Source organism: Phyllostomus hastatus, unplaced genomic scaffold, assembly GCF_019186645.2.
Source record: "Phyllostomus hastatus isolate PE091 unplaced genomic scaffold, TTU_PhHast_1.1 phas_contig_147, whole genome shotgun sequence".
In the NCBI taxonomy this organism is placed as follows: domain Eukaryota; kingdom Metazoa; phylum Chordata; class Mammalia; order Chiroptera; family Phyllostomidae; genus Phyllostomus; species Phyllostomus hastatus.
Genome location: NW_025333603.1, coordinates 434,679 through 454,771, shown reverse-complemented (window position 1 = coordinate 454,771; position 20,093 = coordinate 434,679). Strand labels below are relative to the sequence as shown.

The following is a 20,093-nucleotide window of genomic DNA, read 5'->3' as shown; positions in this document are numbered from 1 at the left end:
AGCTGTGAGGGGAATGTGTATGTGTCGATATTGACAGGACTATGGATAGACATAGCTGCGTCCCCGCATTTCACATTAGCTAATTGGAATGACTTCGTGGATACAAAGACCAGCTCTGCATAAAACAGATGCCTCCATGTTCTCCCCTCCTGCCCAGGGGTTCACTATTTTTCTGTATAACCACCTGGATTCCTGCACAGCTTATTACCTTCGTGCTTCTACTCTTTTCCCCTCTAACTCCTATGTCTTAGTCAGTTGGGGCTGCTCTAACAAGGTACCATTGACGAGGTGGCTTAAATACAACAGAAGTTTATTTCCCAGTTCTAAAGGTTCTAAAGGATGGATGTCTAGATCAGGGTGTCAGCATGGTCAGATTATGGTGAGAACCCTCTTCCGGCTTGCAGAGGGCTGTCTTCTTGCATTGGCTGAAGGGAGAACTCTGGACTCTTCAGACCCTTCTGAGGGCACTAATCCCATGCATGGACTCCATCTGCTCTCACGACCCAATCACCTCCCTGAGGCCTCGCCTCCCGATACCATCCCATCGGGGATCTCATCGTATGAATGTTGGGAGGACATGAACTTCCAGCCCACAATACCCTCTCTCAAGATTGCCGTGAAAGCAATCTTTCTAAAACCTGCATATGACCCTTTCACTCTTAGTAGCTCTCCAATTATCTGTAAAATAAAATCCATACTTTTTAGGGTGATGTTTATTTACACGGCTTGTATTTACTGAGTTCTGCTGTTTTCAAGGTACTGTTCTGAATGTGGGAAAGGCAGTGAATGAAACAGCCTCTTCTGTTCCCCATCTGAAAATCTGTCCCCTTGTCAAGCTTACATACTAACACGAGGAGACAGATAATATACAAGTGATAAAGCAATACATAAATTAATTTTGCTTTATGGTTTAATTTGCTAAAATTAATAGAGGAGGAAAGCTTGGGACTCAGGTAAGCAATTTCCATTTTCAGTAAGGGTAGACCTCATTGAAGTCACACTCAGACAAACAACGAGGAAGGAAAGGACACCTGGAGGAAGAACATAACAACCAACTGGTTGGCCAAGAGAACAGCCAGTGCAAAAGTCCTGAGGGGGACACTTGTCTGGGGTACTACAGAAATAACATGGGGGCCATGTGGATGGAGCAGAGTGAACCCAAATCAGAGTTCTAAGAAGTTCAAAGAGAGGTAATGGGGGCCACTGTATGAATTTTGGCCTTTACTCTGAGTGAAATGGAAGCCATTGGAGAATTATGAACACATGAGAGATATGATATGACTTAGGTTTCTAAGGTATATTTCTTGCTGCTGCCCACCACGTTGGGAATAATCTCTGGGGTGGGAGTTGGGGAGATGGCAGCAGCATGACCAGAAAGAGGCAGTAATCCAGCTGAGAGATGGCAATGGAGCTGGTAAAAAGTAGTCAGACTTTGGATATATTTTGAAGGCAGAGCCAACAGGATTTTCTGATGGAGTGATTGTGTAGCACACAGAAAAGAGAGAGGTCCAGGTTTTTGAAGATAGCATTGCTATCGTTGGAGAAGATGGATTAAATGTCCGAGAGGCAGGGGGAGGAAGAAGTCAAGAATTGCTCCCCATTTTCTAATGGTAGTAACTGATATACCCTCTAAGATGAACCTCCATTATTTGTCTTCATCTTAGTAAAAAGCACCATCATTTATATTTTTATTAAAGTCAGAAAATTAGGATTAATTCTTGACTCCTCACTTCCCTTCTCTGCCCACATCTAATCCATTAGAAAGTCCTATTGATTCTAACTCCAAAATATGTATCACCAATCCATCTTTGGTCCTTCGCCTTCTCTCCCCGTCAAACCACCATTTTCTCTGTCCCTGTCTCTGTTAAGTGCATCTTTTTCATGTGGCATATAGTTAGGTCTTGCATTTCTCTGTAGTCTTACAATCTTTGTTCTTCTGGAGTGTTTAAACTGTCTATGTTTAATATAAAGATGAACATGGATTTAGGTCTTCTATTTTGCTATTTATTATCTGTGGTCATTCCTGTTATTTTTTCTCTTTTTCTTCCTTCTTTTGGATTAATCACATATTTTTTATTTAATCTTTATTGTGTTTTTTCCATTTAGTCCCCTCATACCCTCCTCCCTGCAGCAATCATCACACTGTTGTCCCTGTCCACGAGTCCTTTTTCCTTTTTGCTCAATCTGCCTACTGCTTCACCTCCCTCTCCCCCACTAGCTGTCATCTGTTCTCCATCTATGAGTCTGTCCCCATTTTCCTTGTTAGTTCAGTTTGTTCATTAGAGTCCACATATGAGTGAAATCATATGGTATTTGTCTTTCTCTGACTGGCTTATTTCACTTAGCATAATGTTCTCCAGGTCCATCCATACTGTCACAAAGGGTAAAATTTTCTTTTTGTTTATGGCCGAGTAGTATTCCATTGTATAAGTGCCCCATAATTGTTTTATCCACTCATCTACTGAAGGATACTTGGGCTGCTTCCATATCTTAGCAATTGTAAATAACACTGCAATGAACAGAAGGGTGCGTATGTTCTTTCAAATTAGTGTTTTGGGTTTCTTCAAATATATTCCCAGAAATGGGATTGCTGGGTCAAAAGGCAGATCCATTTAATTTTCTGAGGTATCTCCATACTGCTTTCCTATTCCAGTAGCTGCAGCAGTCTGCATTCCCACCAGTAGTGCAAAGGGGTTCCCCTTTCCCGCATCCTCTCCAGAACTTGTTGTTTGTGGATTTATTGATGATAGCCATTCTGACAGGTGTGAAGTGATATCTCATTGTGGTTTTAATTTGCATTTCTCTGATGATTAGTGACATTGAGCATCTTTTCATAAGCTTATTTACTATCTGTTTGTCCTCTTTGGATTAACTGAATATTTTTCAATTTTCTGAATTTTATTTGCATTTCTCTATTTGCTTTTTAGGCATCATTTTTTTTTACATTCTTTTTAAAGGATTTCTTTAGGACTTAACAATAAACATGCTAAACTTTTCAGTGTACTTAGACCACATATTGTTAAACTTAATGTAAAATATAAGGACAACTGTAATTGAACAACAATAACAAAATAAAATACAAATTTAAAAAATTTTTAAAAAGAAACATTCAACCCTGTAGTTCCATTTACCATCCCTCCAAATCTTTATGCTGTAGTCGTTATATGTGTTGTATTACAATATATATGTTACACACCCTAAAATGCAGTGGTTGTTTTGTTGTTTGCTTTAAATAGTGTGTTAGTCTTCTTGGGCTGCCACGACAATATACCACAGACTGGGTGGCCTAGACAATAGAAAGAACCTTCTTCCTGGCTCAAACATGACCATCGTCTCACTGTGTTCTCACACGGCCTTTCCTAGGTGCGTGCATGTAAAGCAAAAGATCTGGTTGGTGTTCCCTCTGCTTATAAGGACACCAGTTCTAGCGGACTAGGTCTCTACCCCTATGGGCTCATGTAACCTATCTCCGTAAAGTCCCCATCACCAAGTAGTCACACTTGGGGTTGAAGCTTTAATATCTAAATTTTGGAAGGACAAAATTCAGCCCATAAGAAAGAGTCATACACATCTGAGGGAAATTCTGAGAAATAAAGCATGATCTTTGCATTTATCTACATATTTACCATTTCCACTGTTTTCAATTCCTTTCTGAAAGTTTAAGTTTCTATCTAGTATTTCCCTTCAGCCTGAAGAACTTCATTTAGTATTTCTTTATTTCTTGCAGATCTAATGACAAAAAATCTCTTAGTTTTTATAGTTAATGAATCTGTTTCACCTTCTATCTTGAAAGATATTTTTGTGCAACATAGAATTCTTAACTGACTTTTTTCCTTAAGTACCATTGCTTCTTATGAGAAGTCGACTGTTACTTGCATTATTCTTCCACTGCATATGTACAGTGTATTATTTTTCCCTGACTATTTTTAAGATTTTCTGTAAATCTTCTTTTTTAATTGGTGCTCAGTTATGTTGTCCTTTGGATGTATCCTTCTTTCCTCAGATTTAAATTAGTAAATTGCTGTCTTTCACCAAGTTTGGGAAATTTTTAGCATTTATTTATTTAAATATCTTATTCTCATTCTTCTTACTGTAACTCCAAGTACACATATTTGAGAATTTTGGTTATTATTTCAACAGGGCCCTGAGGGTGCCCCCCCCCCACACACACACCAATTAGATACTTTCTCTTAGGTTCATTTTCAAGGTCATTAACTCTTTTCTGTGTTATTTCCAATCAGTTGCTGGGCCTATCTACTAAATATTTATTTCAAATATTATATTTATCAATACTACAATTTTCATTTTTAATATTTCTGGTTTTTGCTCTTTTCTATCTGTATATTAATTATGAGAATATTATCCTTTACATCCTTAAGTAGTGTTCAATTACCACCTTTAAAATTTTTGTCTTTGAATTCTTATATCTGTGTCATTTCAGGGCCATTGTTCATTAAATTAATTTCTCTTAAGTGTGGATTAATTTTTCTATTTCTCTGTCTAGTGATATGGGGTCATATTTTGAACATCGTGCTTTAATATATTCTAAGACACTGAATTCTTATTATTTTCTCTGAAAAGTATTGATTTTTTTGTTTTACTAGGTAGTTTATTTGGCTCAACTCAAACTCCAGATTTTGTCTCTACTGTGATGGCTCCTACTGACACCTCTCTTGAGTCCTTTTAGCTTTACCCAGATTGTGATTCCCGGAGCCTCCAGAGATTAGGGTGGCATTTATATGCGTAATGCTGAGCTCCCTGTATATGGCCCTCTCCCTCCCCGCTTCTGTCCCCCACTTTCTATCTGTTATGGTTGCCTTGAGCCCTGACCTCTCATTGCTTAGCCAGGAAGACTGCATGTGTCTGCAGTACCAGCAGCACTCCAGATACCTGATTGGGGCATACCCTCAGGCAACATTCCATGATCAGGATGCAGATGCAGTGATGTAGTTTTCTTTGCACATGTCTACTTCTCTCCAGTTTTTACCTGATTTTGTCACTCTTGAGTGTCTTCAGAGAGTTATTTGATATATTTGATCAGTGTTTATCATTGTGATCTTGGGAGAATTGGTATGATGTGAACTATTCAGCTCGTATAAGAAGTGGAACTCCTGGATGATTTCTTTTAACGTAAATGGGATTACATTACTCCCCTGAGGCTTATGTGTCTTCCATTGTGCTTAAAATAAACTCTGAAGCCTTTGCCACAGCCTGCTTAATTCTTCCCGCTTCCTACCCCTCATTTTACACAACTTGCCTGTAGACTTACTCCAGGCCAGTCTCATTGGACTCCTGACAATTCCTGAGACAGATGACACTCATCCCTACTGCAGAATCTTTGTGTTTGTTATTCTGTTTACTCAGAAGTTGTTGATGCCCTTTTTTATGGCTTAGTTTAAATTTAACCCCTACATTTTTCCTGAACCCTTTCTTTAAATCAGTTCTTCAAATCACTAATCACTCTAATTATTACAGTTATTGACTGTCTCTGTCTTTCTATAAAACATAATCTTCACCTGGACAGAGTTCATATCTGTCTTAATTGCCGTGAAGTAGGTGTTTAATTAATTAGCTTTTTAACTCTATAAAGCACTTTATCATTCTAGGTTATATTTGGGTATTAGCATGCCCATCTTCTTCTTGTAGGCAAGTACTTTTATTTATCTTTGTATCCTGACTATTAGATTGATGCTTTGCACAAGGCACCCATATATCACATCAGTTTCAAGAATAAGTGAACTAATAAAACTGTAAAAATTGCTGACAGTGACCAACTTTGATGGTGACTAAAACCAACAAAACTGATTCTGCATTAAATCAGAATTTATCCACCTATAAGTGAAGTTGGTCTATGTAAAACTAACATTAAAGTTGTAAAACCTTTTTATATATTTTCTGCCAGGAATGTTTGCTATTCTTAGGAAACGTTAGGGATTGAAACCCACAGTTCTTTCCAGCAGCATAAAAGACATTGTCTGGGTTGGCCCTTCTTCTTATCTTAGGTTTTCATGAGAATTTTAAGGCTGGGAAAAAGGCAAAATGTTTTCACTTTGAGATAAAAAGACTTGTTAAGCGAAGAGTTGGAATAGCGTAGGTGAAAGAAGTGACATTACAGGTAGACGCAAATGGAGAAAAATGGCAGCTATGACCAGCGGTGAACATCCCTCTGAGCCTAATGGCTTCTTTACCTGCGAGCAAGATAAAGTGCAGCCTCAAGACTAACGCATAAAACTGATTTTCATGCAGGAAAACCCATCATGCAGTAAGATCGCTTTGTCTTAGCAAAATGTTCATAGAACCTAAGATCCTTAAACTCAAAGTTTGCCTTTGTTATGTGTTTTCCTCGCCCACAATTTCAGTATCTCAGGCAATGTAGTTCTCTGTGCAATTTTGCAAACAGTTGTTTGTCATAATGATTTATTAAATGTGTAAGAGAAAATTAGACACGTTCTTGTCCACAATCATGCCCTGAGTCAGAACTGAACTCGGGTCCGAGGATTTCTTGTATGTGCTTTCTCTACAAGAGTCAAACCTCAACTACCTAAAGCAGTCAAACAGCACAAATGAATAAACAGACTAGGCAAGTTAATTTTTTTTTACTTCCACAGAGGTTTTTTTTTTAAACTCATAATACTCTTGGGCTCAAATTCCATGATCCCTTTTTGGACAGAGAGATGGGCATAAATAGATCTCTACTACAAGTAAAACATTACTGCAGTCATGACAAGAAATTGATGAAATTTGGTGCCTGTTGTTAGGAAGCGGTAGGGAACAGTGGTGCCTCCTGTGCACTGAAGGGTGCAGGCCTGTCTGCAGGGATCACTCACCACTCAGCTCCAGCTGACTCTTGCTGGAGGGGAGTATGGGTGGCCTGGTAGCTTCAAAAGAAACCAAAATCTGGATTTTAAGTGAAATCTCCAAATTTTAAAATACTGGCTCATTTTTTCAAAACATTATATTTCCCAAATAAAATACATCTGTGGGCCAGATGCCACCTCATACTGCCCATGTTTGATCAGTGTGTTATACTGTATTGCATTTGTTTCTCCCATGTTCCAAAGGCAGATGCCAGATTTACGAGGAAGGGCCAAAAATCCAACCCCAGCTATATACTGTAAGGTGGCCTTTCTCTCTTGACCTAGACCTGAAAGCTGTCCTGAAGATCTGACTCCTTCCAGCTCAAGCTTCCTACCTACCCATAATGCATAGACACTTCTGCCCACTCCTACAATGGCCTGCTCTCAGGGCTGAATCTGAGGAGATGGAGGCAGCAGGAAAATAATCACAGTTAGACTAGCCCTGTCTATATATTTCTAAGGCAACCACTTGGCAAATACAGTCATTGTGGTTAAACTGGTTATTTAATTGGAAAACAAGTAACCACTAATGGGATACTATGTTCTTCTATACTGTGCTAAATGCATTAGAGAATCAAACATAAGAACTCCAGGCTTTTGAAACAAGTGTTCAGTTATTTGACAAACTGGCTTGTTCTTTGCTAGTCAGGGTGGGCCTTCACCACCAGATGTAATGAAAAACAAAAATATGCAGCTGACCATTTGAGATACTGATCTCCTAACTGTTTTTACTCTTTTGGTGGTACCCTCCTTCTTTTGAACAGTAAATGTTATAAACTGAAAGATACGAGACACTCATCACAACCTTTCCTGAAAAGCAGATTTTATTATCCCTATTGTATAGTTACAGGAGATGAGGCTCTGAGAGGTCAAGTAACTTTTCCTCCATAGCACAGAGTATAAATATAGACCATGAATATGAACCTAAGCCTGTCTGTTTCCAAAGTGTGTGTTCTTTGCACTAAACCACTGTTTTGAAATGTAGATTTCCTTATTATTGGGGTATGGTGAGGTCAGCCTATCAGGAGATGTTGCCACTGAGAGGATAGTTTGTTACATTCCTCAAGAGCAGAGAGCAGGCCTCATATGCTGCACCACATGGAAGCACCAGAGTTGTCTCTTGTACCTGGCCCTGGGCTGGTCAGAGCAGGAAATAGTGGTCCATATTGGAGGTGATGGGGAGGTGGACTCTGGATTAGTTAGTGTACAGAAAAGAAATACTCACAGGTGAATTGAGTCCTTTACTTCTCTAGAAATTGACTACCCTTGGAAGAGGCAGTCACTCCAGGGTTAATAATACCCCAGATCAGAGCATCAGAACTAGAAAAAATAAAAAGACATGATTACTATGACCACATTTCCTTTTCTGAGACCCAAAAGTTTAAAGTCATCCTTGACTCAGATTTTCTTCTGTTCTGTAACTGGTTAATCACTGAATTTGTTTACTTTCTTCAAATGTATCCCATTGATTTGTTCAAAAGGTCAGGCACTAATATAGGTACTAGGGGCCTGGGAAATAATGAGGCTCTTGATTTAAAATCTCTGAGTGTAGGGTAAAAGACTGACGTATCAACTAACGATTGTAAAAGAACTTCACAAATGCCACAACAGAAGAAGGACAGGGAGTATTTGTGCCTTGTGTTCCCAGCATTAGCCTCTGGGCATGTCTCCATTTCCTGCTGTCTCTACCTGTTCACCTCCCTGTCCTGTGTACCCTACCAGACTTATTTTCCTTAACTTCTTAACATTTTGCTCTCCAAATCAAAATAATTTCCTAAGGCCTCTAATTCAATAAAACTATAAACAGTTCAACACTTCCCTGACTTTTAAGACCTACTGTCTGTCCTCATTCATTCACTATTTCCAACACTTTATTTATTCTCCAATTTAACAAGCTATGACCGAATTATGCCTTGCACAAATAGACACAAATGTAATGTGTGGTAATTAACTGTTACCAAAAGTACATGGGGCTGTGCGAGCCTGTGGTGTGCCTCCTGATGGTTCGCACCTCCCACATTTGGTCAATGAAAGTTTATTGAACATCTATAATATTCCAGACACAGGGCTTGACTTGTGTCCTTATTGTCTGTCACCATGTGTGTCCCCATCTTCATGTTTTCACTCACCACCATCTCCTTTCTGGCATGCCTCGCCTCCAACGCTTTTCTCCTCCAAACTGCCTGTTCTTGTTCTCCCAGCTGCAGCTGCACCTCCCCCAACTGTAGTAGAATTGCCAAATTATTGACCTTTTACTTTATGCTACTATAGATTGTATGTGTTGCATTTACATACACATGCAATAGGAGGCTAGGCACAGTGCCTGATGCATTAGGCATTCAGCAAGTATTAAATGAACTAACTGTGTTTATGTATGCACCACACAGCTAAGTTCCGTGCTTCCTCCTGGGAGCTCATTTAAATCTCCCTTCTCTGACCTCTTTGAGTACTTCTCATTGAAATTATCTTCAAATCAAGTAATGTCTTCCTGATGTCTTCCTCTTTAAGGTCTAGAATATGCCTCGTCACGGTAACCCACAGCTGATGCAGCTTTGAATAAGCATTCAAAATCTGCATTTTCCCCCATTGTAATGAACAATTGCCATCATTTAATTTTGAAACATTCTGCAGAAGTGTACAAATAGAAGTCCACAAATTATATTATACCTGGAAGTTTAATAGACAATGTGACATAGTAGTTAAGAACAAGGACTTTAGATACAGAGAGACCTTGGTTAAAAGCAAAAAGATCTGTCACTTATTCACCTGTGACCCTGTGACTTTGTCTTTTACTCCCAGTTTTCTCATCTCTGTAGTAAACAGTAGTGTCTTTTCCATAGAGGTATTGTAAGAATAAATGAGATAATGTATGTAAAAATGTTTAGCTTGGTATTAATGCATGGCAAAAGAGTCAATAAATTTTAGGTAGTAGTATATATTACTGTTGTTGGCATTATGGTGGACACTTTCTAAATTCCAGCAATTCTGTTTTTAAAGGAGCCTGGGGAAGCGGAAAGGAGGTAACTGAGGCCCAGAGAAGCTAAATGACTTACACAAAGTCACACAGCTAGTTTGTATCAGAGGCAGACCTCAAACCCAGCCAGCGTGGCTCCAGAACAGATTCTCTTCCTCCTTACATGGCCCTAGCTCTCAAGAAACATGCTCAGAAAGACTGTCTCCAAGAGGCCAAAATAGGCAGTTGGTTCATAGTTTGAATGAAAATAAATCTGTCAGAATAGTTGTTTTGGAGTCCTAGAGACTCATGTAAACACTGAAAAAACACACAGATTAAGTTCAGGAACGCAACACAGTGCTGGGTGTGTCCTGGCAAGCAGAGTAGCAGCATGGGAAAGCATTTCTCTTCCTGATGCATGTTACATATTATTGCATTTAAAGCCGCCAAGAGGATTAAGGAATAAAATTCAGGACATGGGATTTCAAGTAAGAAGAAGATAGCTGTCCACAGAGCTCAGACACTTTTGCCCCTCCTTGGAGAGCTATGTCCTGGTTTCCCATGTGATAGAACTTTTCAATCAGGAGTGGTTCTCTTGACAATTCTGGGACAACTCTCCCCACCACCCACCCTGTTTAAACTGAGACTTCCTCTTCATAGTCTCTTTCACTCAACTTCCCCACTAGTAAGAGGCAGTAAGCAATTCCAGGTCTGACGTTGTCCTAGGGTAACAGCCTGGATCGGGAGGCGGAAATGGTGTGAGCCAGAGGTTAGTTCTTTAACACCCCGGTCTCCGCCATTTACCTGGAGTCACCTCTTCTCTCTTCTCACCCCATCTGTCCTCACACCTCATTCTTGGACTTGGCATTACCTGCTGCTACCAGTTTAGCCTTGAGAGTTTCATTTCCTGCTACTCTTCTCTTTAAACTTCTTTGTTCTGTAAATCCAAGAGGCCAAGAGTAGGTTAAGCAAAGCTAGCTTTCTGTAAGAGCTGGAACACTCTCACTGAGTTAGCGTTTTAACATTTTTAGATCCTCTCTGGACAAAGAGTTGAAAGGTGCAGACATTTAAATGTATCTTTTCTGGCTGAGATATAGACTGGGAGGACTATACCACTAACCCACCCCTTTTGTTTTTCAGATAGACCACGTGGTGCAGGGCCACGCCACCTTCCCTGAACTGCAAGCCAAGGCCACAGCTCGGTAACTGCTTCCTGTTCCCACTTCCCATGTCTGACTGTGTGGAGGGCGCTTACTTTAGGCTGATGTGTGATTTTTGATCCTATGGGGAATGAGAATGGCTGGTAGTATTTGGTTCTAAGGCCAGATGATCTAGATCATACAAGTTCTAATTTTTAAAATGATCTAAGACTATTAAAAAACCCTAGAGATCCCCCACCCCCAATATTCCAGGAACTGTGGATGAGAAACTCTGATGTAGCAGAAGGAACATGGATATTGGAGTCAAATCCAGCTTTGCTCCTTACTAAGTATGTAACCTTGAGCAAGTTATTCGACCTCTTTACAACTGTCTCTTCATCTGTGAAGCCTAGAATACTAGCTGATATGGAGTGATTTCCAGGATATATCATTAAGTGAAGAAAGTGGAGTGCAAAGGAGTATTGGCAGTGTGCTCCCTTTCATGTAAAAAGAAGGTAGTATAAGAAAACATATGTGTATTTACTCACTTGTGCAAAAGAAATACAGGAAAGTTAAACCAGAAACTAAGAGTGGTTACCTACACTGCGTGGGTGGAAATGGAACGCCAAGAACAGGGGAGCAGGAGAAGGAGAGCAGGAGGAAACAACACTTTTCTGAGTACAACTTTTTTTTAAGATTTTATTTATTTATTTTTAGGGAGGGAAGGAAGAGACAGAGAGAGAGAGAGAGAGAGAGAGAGAGAGAGAGAAACATCAATGTGCAGTTGCTAGGGGCCATGGCCTGCAACCCAGGCATGTGCCCTGACTGGGAATCGAACCTGCGATGCCTGGTTCACAGCCCGAGCTCAATCCACTGAACTACACCAGCCAGGGCTGAGTACAACTTTTTATTCAACTGTAACTATTAGAACTACAGTAATGCTTCATGTGCCCTGGAAAATAAATAGATGGGAAATAGAGATAGATGACTGATTGACAGATAGATAGATACTAGTATATATATGTGCATGGTGGACATGGGTAAAATGAAACATAAACAGTAAAATAATGAGCCTCTTGTATTAGCAATGAATACTATAGTCACACTAAAGGGGTTTGGGGAAAGAAAAGAACTCAAGTAACTTTGGTAAAGGATATTTTGACAGTAGGCTATATAGTTACATATAAAATAACTGTACATAAATATTATACTACAAATACCAAATTTGTTTTTCGTAGATGTACATTTTAGGTATTCTGAAAATCCTTTATGTGTATACTGCATTGAGTAAATAAATAAATAAATTGTGGGTAATGAGCAACATGTTTCTCACAAGAAAAGGGGAAGGTTAGAATGAACACTAATGGTACTAGGTGGAAATCAGAGGTATTAGAATCAACTTTTGATTCTAATCACACACACACACGCACACATATATAATATTTATATCCAGAAATATATATGTCTAGATTTAATATGTAATCCATTTGTGATTATATATATAATACTTATATCCAGAAATATATTTGTATTTATTTATGTATATATTTCTGGATACAAATAAAACAAACACAGATGTGTACATTCATGTGTGCGCATACATACTTTATATCCTAGCTCTCTGTACTGAGCTGCCCAGAAGCAAAGATGCGCTAGTAGCAGTATGAATGCCTAGCACCAGATCTTGGTGATGTATTCATGCATATATTTCTGTGAAGAGGGGCCATAACTCTCATCAGATTCTTGAAGGGCCGCAGCATTTATAAACTGCTAATGCAAAGACAAGAGACTGGATTTGAAGCACAGAGATCTAGATTCATGCCCAAGCTCCATCATGCATTATAGTGTGAAACTCAGTGTCCATCTCAGAACATGGAAGAGTAGTTATGAGAGAACCAACCTTGGGTAACTGAGAATTTACTTTCAGTTTAGTGAGACAATGTATTTGGCAAAACTTTGTAAACTGTACTATGACAACAACAATGACTACTACTTCTGCTACTATTACTAATGATTATGAAAGAGGAGGAAATGTTGCCCATGGTTGTCCTAGGGTTAAGCAGCAGACGGAAATGGTGGTGGAGTAACAAGAACACTGGACTAGAAATTAGAGATCTGCAATTCTTATATCAGTTCTGCCATAAATGTCTTGGTGACTCAGTTTCTTCACCCATAAAATCACAATAATACTGCCCTGCTTAATTCATTTCACACATGTTATATGGCTGAAAGTAAATCCTGGAAATGCCAGTCTCTGAAGATCTTAAAGCTCAACAAAACCTAAGGGATAGTTATACATTGCAAAGAAATATTAAAAATTCTCAGAACATTTTTCTATAGATGAACCTCATGTGACTAGTTTTTACTGAAAATAGGAAAGAAGGATTTATGGATGAGCATGTAAACTCAGAGAAACAGCACCATGACAGCCATTGGTAGAATTCAGTTTTGGAGTCAGAACTGGATTTAAACCTCAGCTCTTTTCCACTCGCTAATTGATTTCCTACTCCTTTCCAACTACCTCCTTGTAGTTCTCTTCTTTGGAGCTAAGTTTCACCAAAGCATTGCCTATACTCTCTGTCACTATTTCCTGACTTTATACTCCCCCTTGCCCACTGCAATTTGAATTCTGTCACCATCGATCCATGAAACATTTATTGTTAAGGTCCTCAGTGACCTCTGCTAAGCTTCTGGGATGTCATCCAGTCCCTTAGAGCTCTTAGCAGTATGTGGCACCAGTAATCACTTCTTGCTCTCCTTTACAACCCTCTCTTTTCTTGACTTTCTTGCTGAAATGTCAGCCTCTCCCAGTTTTTCTTCTGTATCTCTGACTCCTTAATCCGCTTTTCAAGTTCATGGTCTCTCACCATAACATCAGAGTTCATCACAGCTAGGTTCCTGCCCCTCTTCTCTCTTTGCCCTCTTTTCCAAGGTGATTCCATCTACACTCTTGGCTTTATTTCTTTCTATAATTTTAGGGTTCTCAAATTTTTTCTCTAGCTCATCTACTGAGTATGTATTTAATAAATGTTGGTTCTCTCTACTTTTTCTTTCCTTCTATTACTTTGCAAAGGTGAGTTCATTGCTATCTTATCAGATCTATGAATATTCCAAGATTGCAGGACCCCATTGTCCTTCAGGTCTTAGGCCTAGCTATTATTATTAAAATGAAGCAGGATACTTGGAAAGGACACCCATGGAATCAGGAACCATGCACCTCTTTGGGTGTGATTTCAGGCTCTCTGAAAACTGTAACGGAGGCCACCCCTCTCTTAGAGCTTAGCATCAGCAAATCCTATTTGAAACTGTAGAAACCAGTGTTGATAAATGGATTTAGTATTTCATACTCTTGATTTACCATAATCCTTTTAAACAAGATATCCCTGAAGAGAAGTGTCTTGTGAGCTTATAAATTAAGTAAACACTAGCTAAACGTGCCTGTGCTTGTAACTGGGAAGGAAAGTCTCTCAGATACTCCACTGCTTAGCCAGAGATTGCCTTACACTGATCGTAACTTCTGCTCTTTTCCTCTAAATTAATTATTGTTTTAATTATCTTAGAGAACCTTGACTACCAATGTCTCAGAAATGAGGCTCTGATGATTGCAGGGTTTGGTAGGAAGATGCTGACATAATCAATAAGGACTGGATTCCAGGTTGGCAGCAGAGCCAAGGTTAAAATAAAGTCCATTCTTCTGTCTGTCTAATGAGAATCTTGAGGGAATTTATGACACAAAAGTGAACACAGCACAAAAAAACTCCCTATTTTGTTACCGGTGATATAGGCAGTGAAATGGCACCAGTTGTTACTGGTGAAGTTGGACCTTCGTTCTTCAGTTTGGCAAAAAAAGAATTCAGAGACAGGAACTCAAATTATAAGAGAAAGTTTATTTGGAAAGTCACAAAGGTAGTAGAGGTGAGTCAGCTGGGTTGTGCAGGCTCAGGAAACAAGTTACAGAGGCAAAAGGAGGGCCCTTGGAGCTCATGAGAGAGAGGCAAAGGTAGCTCTCCTGCAGGGAAGGAGAGGAAGGGAAGGAAAAGGGACAGGCGAGCTCCAGAGAGAGGGCGCTTCGGAAAGAAGGGAAGGCCGGAGGGTGCTTCTGGGAGGGAGAGTGCCGCCCCGGTCCTCCTTTATGAATGTTTTAAAGGCCAGGAGTTTAGAGGAGGTCTTAGGGGAACATCTCAATAGAATATTCATCAGCTTTATGTTAATGCACTAAAATGAAATTTATTCCCTTAACTTTAGACATCTTTGGATGTGGTTGGCACAAATGGCACTAGTCGGATTTCTGCTCTTGATCTCCTGAAGTAGGCTGATTTAAGCTATTTATTCTGGTTGAGGAGAAGTGTAAACCATTTACTCATTTACTCTTAAATGTCATTGGCTAAGGAAGATAGAATTCTCTGATTTGTTAGATAAATGTAAACTGGTTGGCCATTTAACTGTCCGTTTTCCTATCCCACTTGTCCTGGCTTACTAAACTGCCCCACTTTAGCAGAAATTATACACACACACACACACACACAGACATGCACACATACGTGTGTGTGTATAGAGAAAGAGAGAGTGAGTACACATCTGCACACCAGAAATTGATAAGCATTCCAAAGAAAAACAGAGATGCATAAGGAGACAGAATGAGAGGTGTTGGGTGCTGGATGGGAACTATTTTAGGAGGGGAAGCCGTCCTTGATGAGGTGACACTTGAAGAAAACTGCGGATAAAGAGTGGCACCAAACCATGGTTGTAGGGGCAGACCCTGCCGTCTGAAGGAACAGAAAGGCCGAGGCCCTGAGCAGCTCTAGGACATTGTGAAGGCCACTGTAGTGGGACCGAAGTTGGGAGAGAGCGGGAAACAGGTGAGAGCAGAAAGTAAGCCAAAGGCCAAGCCACGTGCATCATCATAGATGATTGTAAGGACCCTGGGTTTTATTCCAGTTTTTAGTTTTGGAGCAGGGGAAAGACATGGCTGGATTTACCTTTTAAAAGGAGTGATTTGTCTCTGCTGAGAGAAAACAAAACCTTCGGTGGGAGGGAGAGACAGTGGAGGATGTGGCCCCCGACCTCGGTGCACTCCCAGTCTGCTGGAGGGGAGGAATGTAAACAGAGAAGCCCAGCCTGCTCTGAGTTACTCTTGCTGAGGTCACTGCAATCAGTAGTCATTTCTCATTGTGATTCTTTTGGTTGCAGATCCCTTAAGATTGTAGTCAGCACGAAGTTCTCCTAACTCACATTCTCTTAACCTTTCTTTTCTCCCACTTTCTCTGGATTTTCCAGTTACTCCTTTGAGGATAATCAGTTTTACTTGATCTGATTTAGTCCTCAGACCTCTTTTGTTTCTGTGATTCTAATAATTCCTGTGAGAATCAATTTCTTAAAATATGCTGGTCCCCTATGTGCCAAATCTCCAGGACATTTAAATCTTGTCACTAAATACTACATAAATCCCCCGGAGCAAGGAAAGGACAAGGACATTTATTAAGAATTTGTATTGTTCCTGGCGCTGTACTTAGTGTGTATAGTATCTCATTTAATTCTAGCTGAGGAGATGAGTATTATAGGGAGCTCACGAACTCCACTTATAAAGAATGTGCTCATTGTCCATTCTGCTCTGTGTTCTCAGATTTCCCCCTGGGCTTTATGGCTTCTGCAACCTTGGTCCCTCCAGTCTTCAGCAAGTACTGGGCTGGCCAAAAAGTCTGTTTAGTTTTTTCCATAAAATAAAAGACACATCTTTCATTTTCACCAATAACTTTATTGATCTGGATGTGTGTCAGCTGTTTCCTGCTATTGGCTTCTAGTGGGTAGAGGCCGCGGTGCTGCTAAGCATCTTCTAATGCATCACAAGGAATTGCATAAGCAAGGAACAGCAAGAAATGCATAAGCAAGGAACAGCCCCAAGCAAGGAATTATTTGGCCAAAATATCAACAGTACCAGGAAACTTTGCGAACCACTTTTGACACGTTCCATCACCATTAGTCACAGCACCTTCTCCATACACCACACAGATCTTTTTCTGCATTTCCATTGTATTTTTATCTTTCTTGAACTAATAAAGTCTAATTTGCTGAAAATAATGGGTATCTTCTTCCATCTTCAGCATTAAAATAGCTGTACAAAAATTCACCAATTTTGATAAGTTTTGTTGTAAATGCACACTGATATGACAGCTGTCATAATACAATCTAACAAAATTGTTTCAAATGAAGTTAAAGACAACTAAGCACTATTAGAGCCATCGTACAGAAAAAAAAAAAAAAACGTAATGGACTTCTTGACCATCCCAGTATCTGCTCAGGATCCCTGAACTAGGATATTCACAGAATGAGGGTGAAGATGCAAACACCTTTTGTCCCCTAAGATGTGCTGGGACAATCAGTAAATACTTGATGGCTCTTACGTAAGAAAAGTTTCTTACATAAAAATAAGCTAGATAATACAGTGCCTTTCTTTGGCTTCTGTTTTGCATGTAAGGCTAAGGAAGTGCTCAGGACATCAGGTCCCTCTCAGGAAGACTGAGGGCTATGCTGACTTAGGAAATAAATTCTCCATTTTCTAGCTCTCTACAGGTTACCTGTAGCCCAGCACAGTGCCTGGTATATGGAGCGGGTGTCCCAACATGTTTGCTCCTTTTCCCACTCCCTTCTGAGGTGTACACCAGCGTGCCTGGAGTATTGTGTCCATTTGACTCCAGAGATCCACCCTCTGGAAGCCCAGTGCTGCAATAAGATGTAGAGGTATCAACACCCAGAAATTCCTGTTATAATATTCTATCTTAAATCTGCATTTTTTCATATTATATTTCAATAACTGTGTGTTGGCCATCTGGTAGGATGAATAAGATGTGGCCCTTTTCTAGAAAGAGTTCAGATTCCAGAGATGGATACAGATAAAGAAGCAATTATCATAAAATGGAGGAAGTACCATCCGTCCATTTGATGTATACTCTTGAATGGTGTTATGTGCCAAGTTCTCGCTAAATCCTGAGTATACTAGTGATGCTCTGCCTTTGTGTAGCCTAAAGTCCAGAGGAGGCCATAGGCACTTCACAAGTAAACAAACAAGAAGGTGACGAACAGTGACCACACGTGATATGAAAGAAACTAACAGAGTGCAATGCTAGAGTATCAGAGAAACCACATTTAGGTAGGGTGGTCATGGAAGCCCTGGATGATGGAGGGGCAGTTAAGATCTGAGAGATAAAAAGGAGCTAACTACGTGAAGAACAGAAGGGAAGACTACTCCAGGCCAAGAGATCAACTTAGATGAAAGCCTTGAAGAGAAGGCTGAGCCCTGGCTGAGCGGCTCAGTTGGTTGGAGTATCATCCCCCCACAAAAAAAAAAGTTTTCCAGTTTGATTCCCAATCAGAGCACATACCTAGGTTGTGGATTTGATCCCTGGGCAGGGCCCTTATAGGAGGCAACCAATTGATGTTTCTCTCTCACATCTGTCTGTCTGTCTGCTGTCTCTCCCTCTGTCATATCAATAAACATATCCTTGGATGAGGGTTGAAAAAAAAAGAGAGAAGGCCGAGGAATCGAGAGTAGGCTCCAGACCATAGTGGGAAAGGTGAGGGTGGAGATGAGTGCAGGGCCCGGATCAGCCAGGGCCAACTAGCCGAGGTAAGAAACTGATTTTGTCCAATGGACAGTGTCAGCCATCACAGAACCCTCAGCAGGGAAATAATGTGATCAGCAATCCTGCAGAAAGTTGCTTCATTCCACACAGATACAGATTTTACTCTTAAACCCCCAACATAGGTGATGAGGGCAAGTGACATAGAACTCCCAAGGGATGCTTGAACATGTCAGGATCGCTCCTCCTTTCATCTTGTAAGGCTGGGGTTGGAGAGCGGGGAAGGGAGCTGAGGCGGTTGGGTTCAGCGTAGCCTCCCATGTGGGCAGTGGAAGGAGTGTGGGTCCAAGAACGGCATCCAAAAGATGATGTCAGTGATGAATCTGTAATGATGATTGACAGAGGCAGGTAAAAAAGGCAAAGGAGAGAATTCTGGGCAAGAGGGAGAGGAATAGGCAAACATTCAGAGGCATATTATGAAAATTAAAAGGAGGTTAGTACAGATCCAGCATGGTGCGTGCAGGGGTGAGGAGGGAGGAGGAATGGAATACATGTATGTAACACAGTATAAGTGTAGGGAGAGCTAGATAATGAAGACCATCTTATTCCAGGCAAGGGAGTTTGTGCTTTATCTCTAGGACAGTGGGAAGGAGCTCCCAAAGGGTTTAGATAGAGGTAGGTGTCACAATCAAAGTTTCATTTTTAGAAGAATCACCCAGGAATGAGTGCAGAAAACCTAGTTGGAAGGGGCAAGATTTCAAGAGGGGATATAAGTTAGGAGGCCAAAGCTCTCATCCAGGCATTTGAAGGTGGCCTGAAGAAAGGGGAAGCGGTTGAGCTGGAGAAAGGTGTGCTGGGTAGAGAAATATTTAAGATAATAAATTGACAGGTCCTGGTGAGAAATTAAGATGGGGAGCTAAGGGAGAGAGAAAGCAGTCAGAAATGGTGCCCATTTCACTCTGCCCCCAGATGGTTTCTTGAGCAATGGCTTCCATGAGATTGGCTCTGAACAGCTCAAGGAACAGAGGTGGAAAAGCGCATGTATCAGAAAAGACAGTGTGTGTTGTACTGTGTTTTTGTTGAGGTCCCTTTGGACACTCAGAGGAAGCACTTGATGAGTGGTTAGATATTTGACCTGGAACTCATGAAAGAGAAATGAGCAGGAAATAAGGGCATATATTTGGGAGTCCTCTGCCCTGGGTGGTCACTGGAACCATGGGAGGAGAAGCGATCGCCCATGGGTATATGAAGAGTGAGAAGAGCAACAAGGACAGTTCTCTTGGACACTTCACATATTTAAGGTCAAGCAATGGAAGAGAACCAATTGGAAAGGAGGTAGGAAAGCCAAAATAATATAGTGTGCTGGGAACAAGGGAAAGAGAACAAATGAGTAAGAAATGGTCAAGTGGTGCAAAACGTGGAAGAGAATTCAAGTAATAAAGGCAGAAAGTGGTCCCTCAGAGTGAGCAACAAAGACGGCATCGTTCCTCGCAGCAGGACCAGTTTTGGTAGAATGGAGCAGGCAGCGTACATGCTGCAGTGGCCAAGAGGGGAGGACCCAGAGAGA

General features: G+C 40.5%; 1 protein-coding gene across 7 annotated transcripts in view; it reads left to right on the top strand.

Annotated features, from left to right (window-relative positions):
- The window catches only part of FGGY (FGGY carbohydrate kinase domain containing), a 390,237-nt gene that overhangs the window by 268,399 nt on the left and 101,745 nt on the right, over nucleotides 1–20,093 (top strand). For all 7 annotated transcript variants that reach the window (XM_045857814.1, XM_045857803.1, XM_045857811.1 and 4 more), the window contains one exon: nucleotides 10,951–11,012. In XM_045857814.1, the coding sequence (XP_045713770.1) occupies nucleotides 10,951–11,012 (62 nt within the window). The remainder of the gene's footprint in view (nucleotides 1–10,950; nucleotides 11,013–20,093) is intronic.